This window comes from Neovison vison, chromosome 8 (genome assembly GCF_020171115.1).
Source record: "Neovison vison isolate M4711 chromosome 8, ASM_NN_V1, whole genome shotgun sequence".
NCBI lineage: Eukaryota > Metazoa > Chordata > Mammalia > Carnivora > Mustelidae > Neogale > Neogale vison.
Window position 1 is genome coordinate 20,931,666 of NC_058098.1, and position 15,503 is coordinate 20,947,168.

At 54.0% G+C, this 15,503-nt stretch overlaps 1 protein-coding gene across 1 annotated transcript in view; it reads left to right on the plus strand.

The window, feature by feature from the left end:
- Positions 1-11,319, plus strand: part of TGM2 (transglutaminase 2) — a 33,262-nt gene extending 21,943 nt beyond the window's left edge. The window contains exons 9-13 of the mRNA XM_044263050.1: positions 795-1,037; positions 2,604-2,876; positions 7,331-7,491; positions 8,553-8,689; positions 9,490-11,319. Coding sequence (XP_044118985.1) covers positions 795-1,037; positions 2,604-2,876; positions 7,331-7,491; positions 8,553-8,689; positions 9,490-9,640 — 965 coding nt within the window. The 3' untranslated portion in view covers positions 9,641-11,319. The remainder of the gene's footprint in view (positions 1-794; positions 1,038-2,603; positions 2,877-7,330; positions 7,492-8,552; positions 8,690-9,489) is intronic.
- The last annotated feature ends 4,184 nt before the right edge of the window (positions 11,320-15,503 follow it).

Genomic DNA, 15,503 nt, shown 5'->3' on the forward strand with positions numbered 1-15,503 from the left:
TGCTTTGGGGGTCTTTGGTCCCTCAGTTAAAATCTCCAGCTGCATGTGACCTTTTGTCTTGGTCCTGTCATGTCTCCATGTGTCATTGACATTTCTTTATCTCATAGTTTCCCCTGATTTTAATTTTAAATCAATGTTACCAGGCTTGTTGCATCAAATGGATACAAGGTAGTGAGCTACTCAGCCTCTAGCCCTCCACAGTTAACTCTGTGGCCAGTTTGAAGCAGCTGTGAACCCCAGAGAGAGAAACATCCAGCTCTCATGGTCATTCAGTCAACATGCACCCCCTGAGTACATTGATGGGGGCGGCTGTGGCTCTCTGTGTGGGCAGGAAGCCGGAAGGACAGACCAACTGTCTTCTACAGCATGGATCTCTCCCTTCCTCGGGATGCCTGGGGATACCCTTCTGCTAATATTTCAGACACTTAAAAAAAAAAGAAAAAAAGAAACATTTCATTTACATAGTATTTAATATACTCAAATCCTCATTAGGTGGGTCGTAAATATCCCCACCACACAAAAAGGGCTTAGAGAAGTTAAGTCACTTTACCAAGGAATAAGAAGTCCCCCAGTTAATGAGGCCAGATGAGATTTGAACCCCAGAAGCTGGGCAGGCTCTAGAGCCTGCATTTTTAATTCTTACTCTCTGCTACCTTCCCACCAGTAGAATCCCTGAGTCAAATGGCTGGACAGTCTTGAGATTCCCAGCAACAATGTGGCTGAAATGTGGAAAGTGGGAGAGGGTGTCACTCTCCCCTCAGCCCAAGCCCATCTCGCCTCTTACCCCCAACCAGGGACGTACTGCTGTGGCCCGGTTCCGGTTCGTGCCATCAAGGAGGGTGACCTGAGCACCAAGTACGATGCACCTTTTGTCTTTGCTGAGGTCAATGCTGACGTGGTGAACTGGATCCAGCAGAAGGATGGGTCCATGCACGAGTCCACCAACACCGCCCTGACCGTGGGGATGAAGATCAGCACAAAGAGGGTGGGCCGTGATGAGCGGGAGGACATCACCCATAACTACAAGTACCCGGAGGGTAGGTGCTGGGCTCCCCAGAGCCTTTGCCAATGCCTTGCAGGGAAGCAGCCTGTTTTACCAGCCAGTGGGTTTGTGTGTGTGTGTGTTTGTGTGTGTGCGCACACACACGGATGTGTTTTCTTTGACAGCCTGCATACAATAAGGACCTGTAGGTTACTCTCCATTTTACACCTTTTCTTAGAAAAAAACACACTGGGACACAGTAGTAGAAGAGTATTCACTTAAGAATTCTATATTTCACAAAAGGGTTCAATGGGGGGTTTTTAAGCCTTGCTTTTTCGCTGTTTGGACTTAAATACAACTGGAGGATACTCGTTATGGAGGAGCTGCCTGCCTCCGAACAGAAAAATGAATGATGTCTGTGTCGTTTCGTGACAGTATTTGTCATCATGGTACCTGCAACCGAAGACGTGCAATCCCACACTCCCCCCGCCTCCCTTTTTAAAATTGCAACATGTTTGGACTAGAGCGGCTTGGAAGTCCAGAGGGGCGCGTCCTGGAAGAGAGATTCCAGGAACTCCGTAGTGTTTATTTGTGCTGTGTTTCACACACAGCTGGGGAGGTGAGCGGGCAGATGGAGAGGGAAGGAGAGAAAGATCGTAAGAGCGACTTAATGAGAGAGCTGTAATCTGATCCAAAGATGAAGCCACTCTCTTTGTTCAATCAGGAGAGGGAAGAAGGGACACGGCTTATTTTTAAAATTGTTTTGGAACACAACCAGCAGCCAATTCAATACAGTAGCTGTTTTCTAAGCATCCTTGGTGAACCTGGGGGTCGGGGGGGAGGTGGCTCACAGAGGTGAGTAAGGAACCATCACTCCTCCCCTCCTCTGACTCCCGCTGACTTACTTGTGCTGGCTGGGGGTTAGGAAACAAGCCGCCATACTCTAACAGAAGGAAAAGGAGCTTCCGTTGCTCTCTGAAAGGTCTAGAGCTGATGGTCTGATGGGAGACGTAGATATGCACCTAGCAGCACCGGAAAAGAAACAGGAGCAGAGGAGAGAGGTAGATGGGACACAGAGGGGGGGAGCGCTACAGGTAGGGAGGGAGAGGAAAAGATTTCAGGTAGATGGAATCCCTGCGCAATCACTGGGAGGTGAGAAAGTTTGCATCCTACTGGAGTTTACTATCCACCAAGCACTGTTAGAGGCTTCGGGTATGACTAGAGATGAGTAAAATACAGTCTTAGTCTTTGAGCAGCTTAAGAGGGTAAGTACATAAACAGAAAACAACTTGGTTAAATAAAAAGCATGATAGGCAACAGGCACTGGTGAAACTTGAGAAGACATGGAGACTCATTCATCCTGGGGCATGAGTGTTCAGAGAAGGCTTCCTGGAGGAGGGGGCATCATTTGGGACTGGGTTTTGAGGGATGTATAGGAGTTTACTTGTGGAAAGTAAATATAATCTCCTATCATCCTCCTGACACAGGAGTGTAGACAAGGGGCTCCTCTAGACCTGATCTGAGTTCCCAGGACTCTGAAGAGCCAGCTCGCCCTGCCTCGGCCTCGTTGTCCTTGGTCCCTATTTCAGCCATACTGGAGCTCTCTTCCCCATTCCCACAGGGTCCCCAGAGGAGAGAGAAGCCTTCAAAAGGGCCAACCACCTGAATAAGCTGACTAAGAAAGAGGAGACGGGGGTGGCCATGCGGATCCGCGTGGCCCAGAGCATGAACATGGGCAGTGACTTTGATGTCTTCGCCTACATCACCAACAACACGGCTGAGACCCACACCTGCCGCCTCATGCTCCATGCCCGCACCGTCAGCTACAACGGGATCCTGGGGCCCGAGTGTGGCAGCAAAGACCTGCTCAACCTTTCCCTGGAGCCCTCATCTGGTAAGGCCCTGTGGTCCCAGAGCCGTTGCTGACCACCAACCAGCGGCACAGTCGTTAAGTGTCATGAGCACTTGACACATGTGATTGACCTCACGGATGTTTCTGTGACACTTTCTCTGGGTCACACCCTTCCCACGGCCTTTATAAACAAGCCACCCATTTAATTCTTGTAACAAAAGTGGGAGGCGGATTCTTTTATTGCCCCATTTTTCAGATGAGAAGACGGAGCGCAGAGAGTTTAAGCAACTTTCCCAAGACCACATGGTTAGGAAGGGACAGGACTGAGACCTGAACTTAATGCTCTTAGCAGCTATACTGCTTTCTTCCATGACCGCTTCCTGGGGTGTGTTACTGCTTGCTCCTAGCTCATTCCTTCCCTCTGCCTCCACCCACAGCCCCTGCGAGAACTCGGCCTCAGAGAGAAGGGGTTCTAGGCCAGTGCTGCTCATAGAACTTTCGGCATGCGGGAGCTCTCCTGCGTCTGCGCTGTCCAGTCGCTGGCGGCCAGCTCCCTGTGGCCATTGAGCACTTGAAATGAAGTGAGCACAACTGTGGAATTCTAGTTTTAATTCCACTTAAAGTTAACCAGTCACATGTGACCAGAAGCTGCCCTATTGGCCATAGTAGCTCTGAGGGCAACAGGAGAGGAGAATGGCTGGGCCCGCAGGGAGGAAGTGTTTCCTCCCACCCCCAACCTTCTTCTCTGACCTGGCTCTGGCGCCTGGCCTGGCCTCCCTGTGAGGCAGATCCCCTGCCCTGTTCTGGGGCAAAATGATGTCAGTAGACGGCCGACTCTGCAGCCCTGGGGAAGAGCATCTGTCACTCGAGCCTCGTGGTCAGAAACCTGCACGCCCGCCTCCTTGGTCTCTTTCCCTGCCTAGCTTGGTCACTGCACCCAATTATCTTCCTGAAAATAAGCCTGAGGCCCTGAGGGGCGTTGTGGCCCCTCAGGTAATTCAGTGAGGCAGCACAGAGCCTGGTGTCTTGCCCTCTACCCCGACCCCCAGTCACCTGATCCTGGCTGGTGCAGTGGCAGCCTTCAGGCCTGAGGAGGCAAAGGGGTCTTGGTAATGGAGCCTTCTGGTCGTCCTCTGAGGGGCAGTGTGGACACTCTTCGGCCCTGGGGCCTCAGAGAGGTGCGTCCCACTTGCTGGGTCACCTGGGCCAGTGGCTGCCTCCCTGAACCTCAGTGTCGCCTGTGAGGCCCGTGACAGTCAGGACCCGGCAGCCTAGGACTCTCCAGCAGGGGGGAGTGGGGAGGGGCTGTGCCCACTGTAGGTGCCCCTTATCCAGAAGCCAGCATGCTCACGTACCGAGCTGGTGGGAAGGCCCAGGGCGGGGAGGGCTCTTGTTTGTGGAGTCTGTGTGCCTTCCCCTGACCTCCCTACTCTTGCCTGTCAAACCCATGTTTCCTCCCCTTTATTGCCTCTGCCCTTGGCCCCTGTGTTGGGTGGGAGGGCCACGGCCTTGGAGTTCATCAGAAGGCCTGTCTGGGTTTCAGGCCTGGAGTCTGTGGTATAGACGGCCTCCCTCTTGGTTTCGTTATCTTGGGCCCCCCATGGGTATTCCTGGGGCTGCATGCTCACCCTTTGCCCCTCAGGAGCAAAGCCAGTGGCACCAGGACAGGGCCCCAACACTCAGGGCTGCGAGAACACATGTTCTGAGTCCATCCAGACATGGCTTTGCCGCTGCCCCTCCCCCACTTCTGAATGTACAAACTTGGGCGGCATGACCTTGCACTCAGATCCTCGAATCACACCCATCATTCAGTGGGGCAACAGCACACCCTCCTGATGGGCCTCTGGGAGGACTGGAGGAGACCGTGCGCTCAGGAAATATCTGGAAAGTATAAAATGGGGCCTGGTCATAGGAAGGGAGAGAATCCAGGAGAATCTGTCCTGAACACCTGGGGTGCCAGATGGTGGTCTCGGTGCTGGGCCCAGGGGTTCCTGAGCCCCCTGCCAACCTCGATGGCGTGCAGAGGACCCAGCCGTCACCTCCACATCCAGGCCCCGGGTGTCAGGGGCAGGGGTCCATTCCTACGGGTATGTGCCACGGCCAGGATACCCAAGTTCTAGTTCCTACGATGCTGTCGACGGGTTGTGGGCTCCTGGGGATTGGTCCTCTCCTTTCCAGGCCTCAGGTTCCTCCCTTGCAGGAAGGCTGGTTCATGATTGAAGAGTCCGCCAGCCCCTGCGTGTGACTGTGTACCAGCAGGTTCTTCTCATATTCAGAACCACGCTTCAAAGGGAGGAACTGTCTTTCCTGGAATGTGTGGCATGAGGTGAACTCCAGCCCTGGCCAGCGATGCCAGAAGAACTTCCTCTTGAGTCACCCTTTGCCGGCCGGCTACCATCTGGGCCCTTGGAGCGTTGTTCTGCCGAGGCTCAGCCAAGCCTGTCGGTGTTTCCCATCATCCCGGGGACATGTTCACCACAGAGCGGTCCCTCCTGCCTCAGAGACCCATGAAGGGCACAGCCTGCAGGGAGAGGGCAGGGGAGGGCAGAGGTCCTGTGTGCTGCCTTCGGGCTGCAAGGTAGGGCTGGTCTAGGATGCCATCCGGCACCTCCAATGCCAAGCTCAGCCTCAGATAGATGATCCCCGCCCCCCCCCCCGCCCTGCCCCGAGACCCCAGACTTTGGCTGGCTTGCTTGTTATTCTCTGATGATAAGATCTGGGGAATTTCCAGAATGTGCTAATGGACAGGAAACCAGGCCAAGGACAGGGAGCCATCCCCACCCTTGCCTCCTTGCTTCTCTCCCTTCCCCTTCCTGCCCCGCCCGTCCTCTCTCACCTCCCCTCACCCCTCCAGGTGGGTCACTGGGACTGCAGCCACTATGTCCTCTGTGGTCACACCCATGGCACCTTCTAGAACAGGACTAGTCACCTAAGGAACGACTGAGACTGACCACACACGTTCTATTCTCTCAACCAAGGCTGTCGTCCCTGGCCCTTGGACCGCGGTTCTCAGAGGTCCTGCCCCACCCTCGCTTCAGCCTTCTGGAAAAGTCAACAGTTGGGGCCACCTCCTCTAAGCTCCTGGAGGGCAGTGTTGTCCTTTCCCGTGTAGCTGGCCAGTTTCCACTTGGTTCCACCAGGCCCTGACCTGGGAATTTTCACTCCTTGCTGTCTTTATTGGCAGAAGGTTGGGTTTTCTTCCCCAATGTCATCTGCTCAGAGGTTGGGGCGGAGCCATCCTGGGGATGAGCCGCTGGGACGCGGGGCAGGCTGGGGCTTAGACCTTGACCGGCAGAGAGAAGCTGGCTGTCCCCCAGGCCCTCACCGTCCTATAGATGGGCCCCGCAAGGAGCATCTCGGGGGCAATTACAGGCCCAGCACCCTTATCCCTCGCGGATCTCAGCCCGGAGCCCTCGGCAGACAAGAATATCAAGCTGGAACTGAGCGAGACTTACTTAGCTTTGTATTTCTTTTTGCCACTTACCTTCTATTTATAGTAAATGAGACTGGTTTGGTGCAAATATCGAAAAGTGTGCCCAGGCAGAAAAGGTTAAGAAGTATAAAGCGAGTAGGTGGAGAGCAAAACAATGAGCAAATAAGATTTGTGAAAAGTCCGGTGAGTGGCTGGAGTCTGATGGGAGACGGAGGGGACAGATGGTGGGAAAAGAGGCTTCTCCCATCGTGGTCCGGGGATGGCTGAGCCCCGTCGAGCCCCAAGACTGGCCGTCCAGCACTCCCGTTTGACAGGGGAGGTCCGAGGAACCTTCCAGATGGGGTTCGTCCGAGGGTCTCTGCGATGGTGTGGACAAGCACTCCACGGCCCAGCCTGCTAATTCTCAGGCCTGTGCTCTTTCCTGCCTCCTGCAAGCTGACCCCTGGTGCCCTTGTGCCACAGTGTTGTCAGAAAAATGGGGCTAGAAACCACACTTTGCTTCTCTGCGTTGGGAGGGGTTGGCCCTTCTCGTCTCTTCATCACTATGGCTTTTGCTCTGAAGTGACCCCTGGTCTTAGCTCCTCCCAGCAGGTGCAAGATTCCCAGGGTACAAAAGAGAAACAGAGAGGGGAGCTGACCTTCCCAGGCTCACAGAGCCGGTCAGTCAGTGGCCGAGCCACACCAGGTCTCCCAATCTGAGCACTTACTGGTAGAAGTATTTCTTCATCTGTAAAATGGGCACAATCCCACCAGCTTCATGTGGGGAAACTGAGGCCCTGAGAGGTGGAGTGACTTGCTCAGCATCACCAGCTGGCAAAGGGCAGAGAGGCAGGATCAGAATCCAGGCCTGTTGGAGCTCCAGCACTTCCCTGACCAAGATCCTCCCTGGGAACCCCCAAGCCAGGGGGAAATGGGGGCAGGGACGAGGCCTGGGATCTGCCGTTCATTCACTATGCGACCTTAAGCACAGTCTTTCCCCTCTCGTTGCTTCGGGGCAATGCCGTGGGAGAAGTGGGGGCCATGACTCAGCGATCACAGTTTTCTTCCCTTTCGCCTCTTGCAGAGAAAAGCATTCCCCTCCGAATCCTCTATGACAAGTACTGTGAGTGTCTGACCGAGTCGAACCTTATCAAGGTGCGGGGCCTTCTCATAGAGCCGGCTGCCAACAGCTACCTGCTGGCGGAGAGGGACATCTACCTGGAGAATCCAGAAATCAAGATCCGGGTAAGGGATGGGCTGGGCGAGGGATGGTGGCAGGGACGGGTTCCCAGAACAGCCCGCCCCCGCCCCGCCCATGTACAGACCAGCAGCCCGGCCCCCTCCAGATCTTTGAAGCCCCGGGCTTCCTCAAATCCTAACTTCATCGAAGGAAAGCATCGTAAAGCTGGAAGGATTGGGGACTCCTACTTCTAGGAATGAATCCTAGAATTCCAGAGTGGTCGGGAGGTGGAGTTTAGGGATCTCAGAATCATGGACCCTTGACTGCCTGGATTCTATCCAGGCCCTGGGGCCCTGGTGAGGCAGGAAGAAGAGAAGGAGTTAAGGGCACAGACTCTGCAGTCTGACTCCCTGAGTTTGTGTGCGGGTAGCCCTGGGCAGGTCACTCTGCCCCTCTGGGCATCAGTTTATTATCTGCAAGGTGGAGTTAACATACCTAGCACCTAGACGTGTTGTAAGAATGAAATGTACATCCAAGGAAGTGCCTTATAAGGGCTCACAGTAGCTGACTGTTCTTACCACCATCATCATTGGCATCCTAGTGAGCCTCAGCCCCAGAATCCCAAATGCAGCAGTTAGAAATAAATGGCAAAGAGCAGAGGGGGCGGGAGTAGGCACCCCCCTGTTAGCTCCGTTAATCCTCATGAGAGCCCTGCAGCAAGGCATTTCTCTCCTAAGAAGAAACTGAGGCTCGGAGGGGGTCATTACTTTCCCAAGGTCACACAGTGAGGAAGCAGTAGAGATCAGCCTGACCGGAAAGCCTGTGATCTTTCCATCCAAACCCTAAAAGAAGGGAGGCACTTTCTGCATCCTCCTAGTCACGTGGAACCTCACTGTAGGTCTGTGAACGACCGTGTTTCCTAGATGAGGAAACAGGTGCAGAGGTGGGGAGCAATCATGCCCAGTTGGGCCAAATTGCAACAGATACAGAGATGCCTCCCACCGCGCACAGCCCCCCCCCCCCCCCCCCCCGCCTTCGCGGGGCTCCTGCCTGCCCTCAAGGGGCTCTAGGCTCCTCTCCCTCAGGGTGCCCCGACATCTGCCCCTCTTGTCGTCTTGTCTTCCAGATCCTGGGAGAGCCCAAGCAGAACCGCAAGCTGGTGGCGGAGGCGTCCCTGCGGAACCCTCTCACCACGCCGCTGTTAGGCTGCACCTTCACCATGGAGGGGGCCGGCCTGATGGATGAGCAGAAGATCGTGGACGTGTAAGTGCCGTTCCCTCCAGCAGGGGGCGGGGTGGGGGGGAGCTGGGAGCACAGAGCCGGGCGGATGGAGGGAGGGGCTGCCCGCGGGCACCAAACCCTGGCTGGCAGCTCCCTCCCATCGCCTCCCACCCACGCACCCACACGCCTGCCTTAATTGAAGGCTGTGACCCTTCGTCCGCCCCCTTAGGCACGGTTCCCACCCCTGCATCCTCCGTGAGCACCCGCACCGCGCAGCTAGCGCGGCGTGCACCTGCCTTCCCAAACCTGAACAGTTGACACATTTCAGTCCCTAAGCACCTGCCTCTGGACACAGGAATCCTCGTGTAAACACAAGTACCAGCATCTGGAGCGTGTGGGAGGGGCACCTGTGGCTGTATCCTCAGAGAGACACATCTACACACACAAGTACAAGCATAGATACTTTTTAAAACTTTTTTATTGTAACTTACATCCGGTGAATAACAGAAATGGTGTATATGGGGCTCAGTTCATTGTCACACATGTAGTCCCCTGAGCATACCCACTCTTATCCCCAAGCACAGTGTCCACTCGCACGTGCACGTGCATGCATGCACGCACACACACACACACACACACACTCTCTCTCTCTCTCTGCACGAGGGAGGGCACATTGCCCCAGGCCCTTGGAGATCGGTGAGTGCGGCCCATTTTGTTCTTGTCACATGACGTTGTGCATGCACAGCAGCTCTGTACCAGGGTCCCTGGTCATCCTGGCCTGACCCCACCGCAGGGACGGGGCTGGGCCCCTCCCCTTACCCTCTTGCTCTTTCTCTCCGCAGCCCAGACGCCGTGGCAGAGGGGGAGGAGGTCAAGGTGAGGGTGGATCTGATGCCACGCCACGTGGGCCGCCATAAGCTGGTGGTGAACTTTGACAGCGACAAGCTGAAGTCTGTGAAAGGCTTCAGGAATGTCATCATTGGTCCCGCCTAAAGGCCACGTGCCCAGCCACGCCTCAGCCAGCTCAGAGCCCCTAACCTGATCCCAATTTTTGTTCCAAGTTAATGTGCCAATTTGCCCCCTGTTGGCCCCAGACCTCAGAGCCTGTGGGGGCTCTTTGGGATGGAATGTACTCCTAGCCTATCTTGTGCCCCTGAACTTGGATTCCTATCTCCCTTTAACTGTGAAGAATGTTCTGTGCTTCCCCATTGGGAGCACTGCCCTTGGCTGATTGGGTCTGGGGTGGGGGAGGAGGGACCCAGGCCTCCCTTTACAACCTAGATGCTTTTGGAAACCACGGACCACCCACCATATTGTTTGATTTACTCCAGAGCCCCTTGAAGCCAGCAAAGGAGAGACGGTATGCCCCTTAACCAGATCCTAGACAATACACAGGCCCCAGGAGCCCTTGGGAGAACGAGAGCCAGGGCAGGTGGAGACCCAGGAAGGGCCAGACCCAAGGTCCTCTCATATCCCAGCAGCCCTAGCCCAGGCATCCCATTGCCACCACTGTGAGGCACCGGCCATGTGCGGGGCACTTTCCCTGCCTTTGCTGGTGCTCACACGACTACAGCCCAGTTAAGTCACTGTGGGAAATGGCAGGGAAGGAACTGCTTTCTGGATGAAGACTCTGGGGCTTGGAGGAGGGCAGGGAGGCTCTTTCTAAAACAGCAGGATATTTGCAAGGCTGGGTAGTAGGAAAGCTCTAGAAACATAACCCAGGACTTCTGACTCCGAGTCCAGCTCCTCGGTCATGGCCCCAGCCCCGACCTGAGAATATTAAAGAGGCCATTCGGGACCTGAGCAGAAAGGAGGCAGTTGGGATGAGGTGGGGAGGAGATTAGAGGGGTCAGAGGCCTGGGTTTGAGCCCCAAGTCCAGTCGGTCACTGCCTTCCTCTCCCTGGGCCTCAGGTTCTTCATTGGGTGATGGGGTGTTGACCCAGCCACGAGTAAGGCCCTCTCAGCTCTGCTCTTCCAATGCTTATAGGACCCCGCCTTGCAAATGACAGCAAGTCCTCATCCCTGGCTCCCACAGCCTGAGGCCACGGGTCCAGCTTCTGAGTGCGAGACTCTGACCATGACCACCTTCCCACCCCCAGTCCCAACTGTGTCCCCTGTCCATGCCCAGTCACCTTCCTTCAGACCACAGTTCTAGGGAGGAGAGCTCCACAGGCCCCTGTCCTACCCATGAACTTGCCCGCTGCGATGCCTAGACTTCACGAGAGCCTTAGCTGCCTGTGTTGGTCACTAACTAGGTTAGCACCTCAGCCGCCCCCTCTCTGCAGGACTAGGGCCCAGAAACACCAGCCCCAGCCTTGACTAAGCTCCGAGAGCCTAAGGGCTGTCATCTCTGACTCTATCCCCCTCTCTGTCCACATGACTGGGCTGGAAGAGGGATGAGGGAGAATGCTATATCTGGGGCGGGGTCACAGCCTCCAGGGCCCCCAAAATCTCCGAGGGGGACTTGGGGAAAGCCATGCAGACACACATAGAACTTTCTGATTTGCACTGGGAAGGATCCCCAAACAAGCCGACTTGTGTATGTTCTTACGAAGGTTGCAGTAGTTCTCTATGATTCTGCAAACATTTTTGGATTCCAAGCAGACAGTAGATGCATTTTCGAGCCACAGAGTGAGCACCGAAATAAAAGCGTTTGCTTTGCACATTCAAACAAAGTCTGGTCTAGTCCTTTTTCCGCTTTGGAGGAGGGTGTGTGGGTGAACGTGCTCACATTGGAACCAGCCACCTCCTCCTGCCTGAGAGTCCACAGCCTCAGTTTCCCCCTCCCCGGGTCCAGACTTAACTGGCATCCAAGCTTTTACCCAGTCCAGCTCCATCTCTAGCCCCTTCCTCCAATGAGTCATGTTTAGATCACAGTCAAATTCCTGAATCCCTCAAATGCCCTGTGCACCTGTCAACCTCTTAGCTTTTGCCTCGGTATTGCCCTGAGCCTGGAGTGCTCTTCCTCTTCCTTATCCATCTGGCAAACTCCTACTCATCCTACGCTTAACACCAAAGTCACTTCTTCTGTGAAGCCTTTCTAGATTTCTTCTCAGCTCCCCCCAGACCGCTGGAACACGGACCAACTCAAACACTGATCACTGTGAATTTTATTTCCATGTTGCTGTATCTGTCCCCTTTCTCATCCTGTCTGAAGTCCCCAAGAACATCCTATCTGAATTCTGTCTCTTAAATATACTGCAACAAATGCTGAAATGATACACTGATGTTTCAGGTCAGCTGCCCTAAGCCCAGGGCTGTCCAAGAGAGGTAGCACGCGAGCCACACATGCAAAACCATAGGAACTTAAGTTTTTCTAATGGCCGTGTTAAAAAGAGTAAAAAGAAATGGGTAAATTATGTTCTGATGGCGTATTTTAGTTAACCTAGTATGTGTGAAGCATTATGTCAATATGTGATCAAGATAAGAAATGAGATCTTTTACATTTTTTTCATACTACGTCTGTGAAATGTGGCCTTTGTTTTATACCGACAGCCTGTCTCGATTTGGACTAGCTGCGTTTCAGGTTCTCAACAGCCATAGGAGCCTTCTAGACTGGGATTATAAAAGTAGGGGAACTTGTTATTCACCTCTTTCCCCACTGTAGCCATCAAGTAAATATTTGTTGATTGAATAAGTGATGGAGGACAGCCTCTGCCCTCAGGGAACTCTTGTTGAAACACATGACATGCACTTAAGAAGATAAACCACAATGAAAGCATGACATTGCATTTTCTGGGGACTGAAGCCTTCTGTCCCCTGAAAACTGTAGCTTGTCCTGGTCTATGTGGACTGAACATTTTATCAATAGTGACCGGCTGGAAAAAAAACCCATGGGCCATTTCAGGCTGAGAAGACGAGGGACATGGGTTCCAAATGCATCCAATGTGCAAGAAGAGTAGAAGGGAGACGGAAGGTGACAAAGCAGCTGCTGCCCAGAATAGCTGGGAGCCCCCAGCCGAGCCGGTGCTCACAACCTACTTGCTGGAACCAGCAGGGCCGCTGGAATGGCTGAGGTCTGCCCAAGTCGGCGGACCCAGGCCATGGTGGGAGCTGGAGGCCGGTTGGCAGCTCTTCCCCTCCTGCCTCCTCCCCACTGGCAGAGCCTAACCAGAAACAAGCTGGCAAGGGGCTCTGGAAAACATCGTTTTCAGGCTTCCAGCCACCCCAAGAAAAACAGATGGCTAAGCAAGGGTGCGGCGTGGGGATGGAGTCGAGTAGCTGATGCTTATCGCTGTTCCCTCTGCTAAGAACAGCTTCCTGTCCTCTCTACCTAAGCAACACTTAATCAGCCTTTAAGACCCTGTTCCAAGGAGGCCGCCTCTGGACCGCAGCCAATGGCTTCCACCTCTGGTGCTCCCGGGTCTATCATAGGTAGCTGCTTGTGTGCCTGACCGGCGCAGCACCCCAAGAGCAGAGTCAGGGTGCGCGCTCTACAAGGGGGCCCCCAGAGGGACTCAGGACTGCTGACTCTGCCTGCAGGCCTGACTGCCTCCCCAATGCTGAGCAGATCCAGAGGCCTCTCCTGGCCAGCGCCTATGTCTGTCCCAACCCCAGGAGCCCCCTCGCCAGGAACCCAGGAAGGATAAAGGCCCTGCTGCTCCCAGAGGCCCAGACAAAGAAAATGATCCTGAGCTCCGGTTCCCCAAACCAGGGCAGGGCTGAATCCGGGTCCCTACAGGGCAGGGCCACTGTGCCTGGCTCCTCGGCGGCTCAGAGGCCTGGAGCCAAACAGACCCAGGATCCGAGCCTGCCAAAGATTCACAATGTGGCTGCAGGCAGGTTCTCAACCTCTCTGTACCTCTGCTTTCTCATCTGTTGAATGGGAATGATTTGGTGTCTCCTTCCATGACCAGTACGCAGGTTCAGTGCAATGATGGACAGAAACTACCTGAGTCTTACACATTATAATCCTAAGAGCCAACTTCACTCCAGGCTCAGGAAACTCTCCGTGCACTGAGCTCCTTCCTCCTTGGACAACTTTATCCACTTGTTGCCCCCATTTTACAGATTCTATAGTCACAGAGCTGGGACTGGCCTCCAGGCAGCCTGCCCTCCCCAGCACAGAGGCTAGTCCTGGCGACCATGCTCCAGGACACATGCGCAGAGCCCTCCACACAAGCCCCGACAGGCCTCAGTGGGGACCTGTTAGGTCCATCTTCCCACCCCTAAAATTCCCTCTCTTCTTTCAGTGCTCTTGCTTACCTAGGATGCCTGCCAGCTCACCCCTCGGCCCCAAGCCAAGCCTAGAATAACAGAATATTGACAGAGTCCAAAAGGGAGGGGCCTCGGGAGGAGGGCCAGGTGGCGGCCTCCTCGAAGCCCGTGCACCTTGGGGCCAGGCCTGGGTCAGCACATACGCCGTCCCGGCTTCCCCGCTTCTCTCCTGCACAGGCCTGGACAGATGCACAGACACACACGCCCGGGAGAGTGTGAGACCCTGTATTCTGTTTCAAGAAGAAAAGCCCAATGAGACCCATTAAAAACAGAGGCAGTGAAAACAACGATGGTTTGCGTGGCCTTGAATACAGGGGAGCTACAACGATACACGACAGCATGATGAATCTCACAGGCCTGACGTCAAGCAAGAGACAAACACAAAAGACTGTGAACTATGGAACTTCACTCATGTGAAGTTCATGATCGGCAGAACTCACCTGTGTTCTCCCTGGCAGGGAAGACAGGGCTGGAGTGCAAGGGGTTTCGGGGGGATGGGGATGGGTTTTGATTTTCTTCATCTTGGATCTCAGTATAGGTACATTCAATGGTGCTCTTTTTGCCTGTAGGGCTTTCTGCGATGAAAGTTCAAAAGATAGAGTACTCCAGAGTTCTAAAGTTACGTCCAAAGGGGGATAGAGAAAAGGGACTTGGCTTCCAGAGCTCTCTCTTTTTCTTCTCCGGGGAGGTGTTCCTTCCAGGGCTATTGTGAGGCTTCAGTAAGATGCTTCCTATGTAAATACGAGGGATTTTGTGTGTCTCCTCTGCTGGCACATCAGACACAAGTTGTGTTTTTATGATCTCAGCTCACCCTCAGCAGGGACCATAGGGATTGCCGTCCCATTTCCCAGGTGGAAAGACTGAGGTTCAGAAACATAACATAGCTCAGCCGGTTGATGGCAGAGAGCAGGGATTAGAATCCAGCTGACTCTCCCACACGTCCTGCAGGAGACTCTGCAAAGTGGAAGGGAGGACTGGGTCCCTAGACCCTGGGCACCGGGAGTAGCAAGCCTCCCTGCCGTCAGCGCCCTGCAGGTCTGAGAAAGGCAGAGCCAGGAGTCGGGGCTCACAAACTTAGGAGCAGTAATTCCACTCCTTTGTATACACCCAAGAGAGCTGAAGACATGCCCATGCAACAAACACGACATGAGCGTTTATAGCAGCATTATTCACAACAGCCAAAGAGGAGAATCAACCCAAGTGTCCATCAGCTGATCCCTGGATGAATAAAGTGCCGTCCACCCGCACAATGGACTATCACTCGGCCATAAAAAGGAACAAAGAACTGGTACAAGCTACACCACAGAGGAAACTTGAAGACACTATACCTTGTGCAAGAAGCCGGTCACAAAAGACCACATGTTGTATGTGAAATGTGCAGAATAGACCATATACGGAGACAGAAAATAGATCGGTGATGGCCTGGGGCTGAGGGGATGGAGGGATCCTGGGGGAGGGGGAAGGGGGTTGACACCTGAAGGGTACGGGGTTTCTTTCTGGAGTGGAGAAATGTTCTCAAATTAACTGTGGTGATGGATGAACAACTCTGTGCTCAAAGCCATTGGATTATCTGCTTTAAAAAAGTGAATTGCAAGATATGTGCATTATATCTTAATAAAACTATTTAAAAAAATTAAT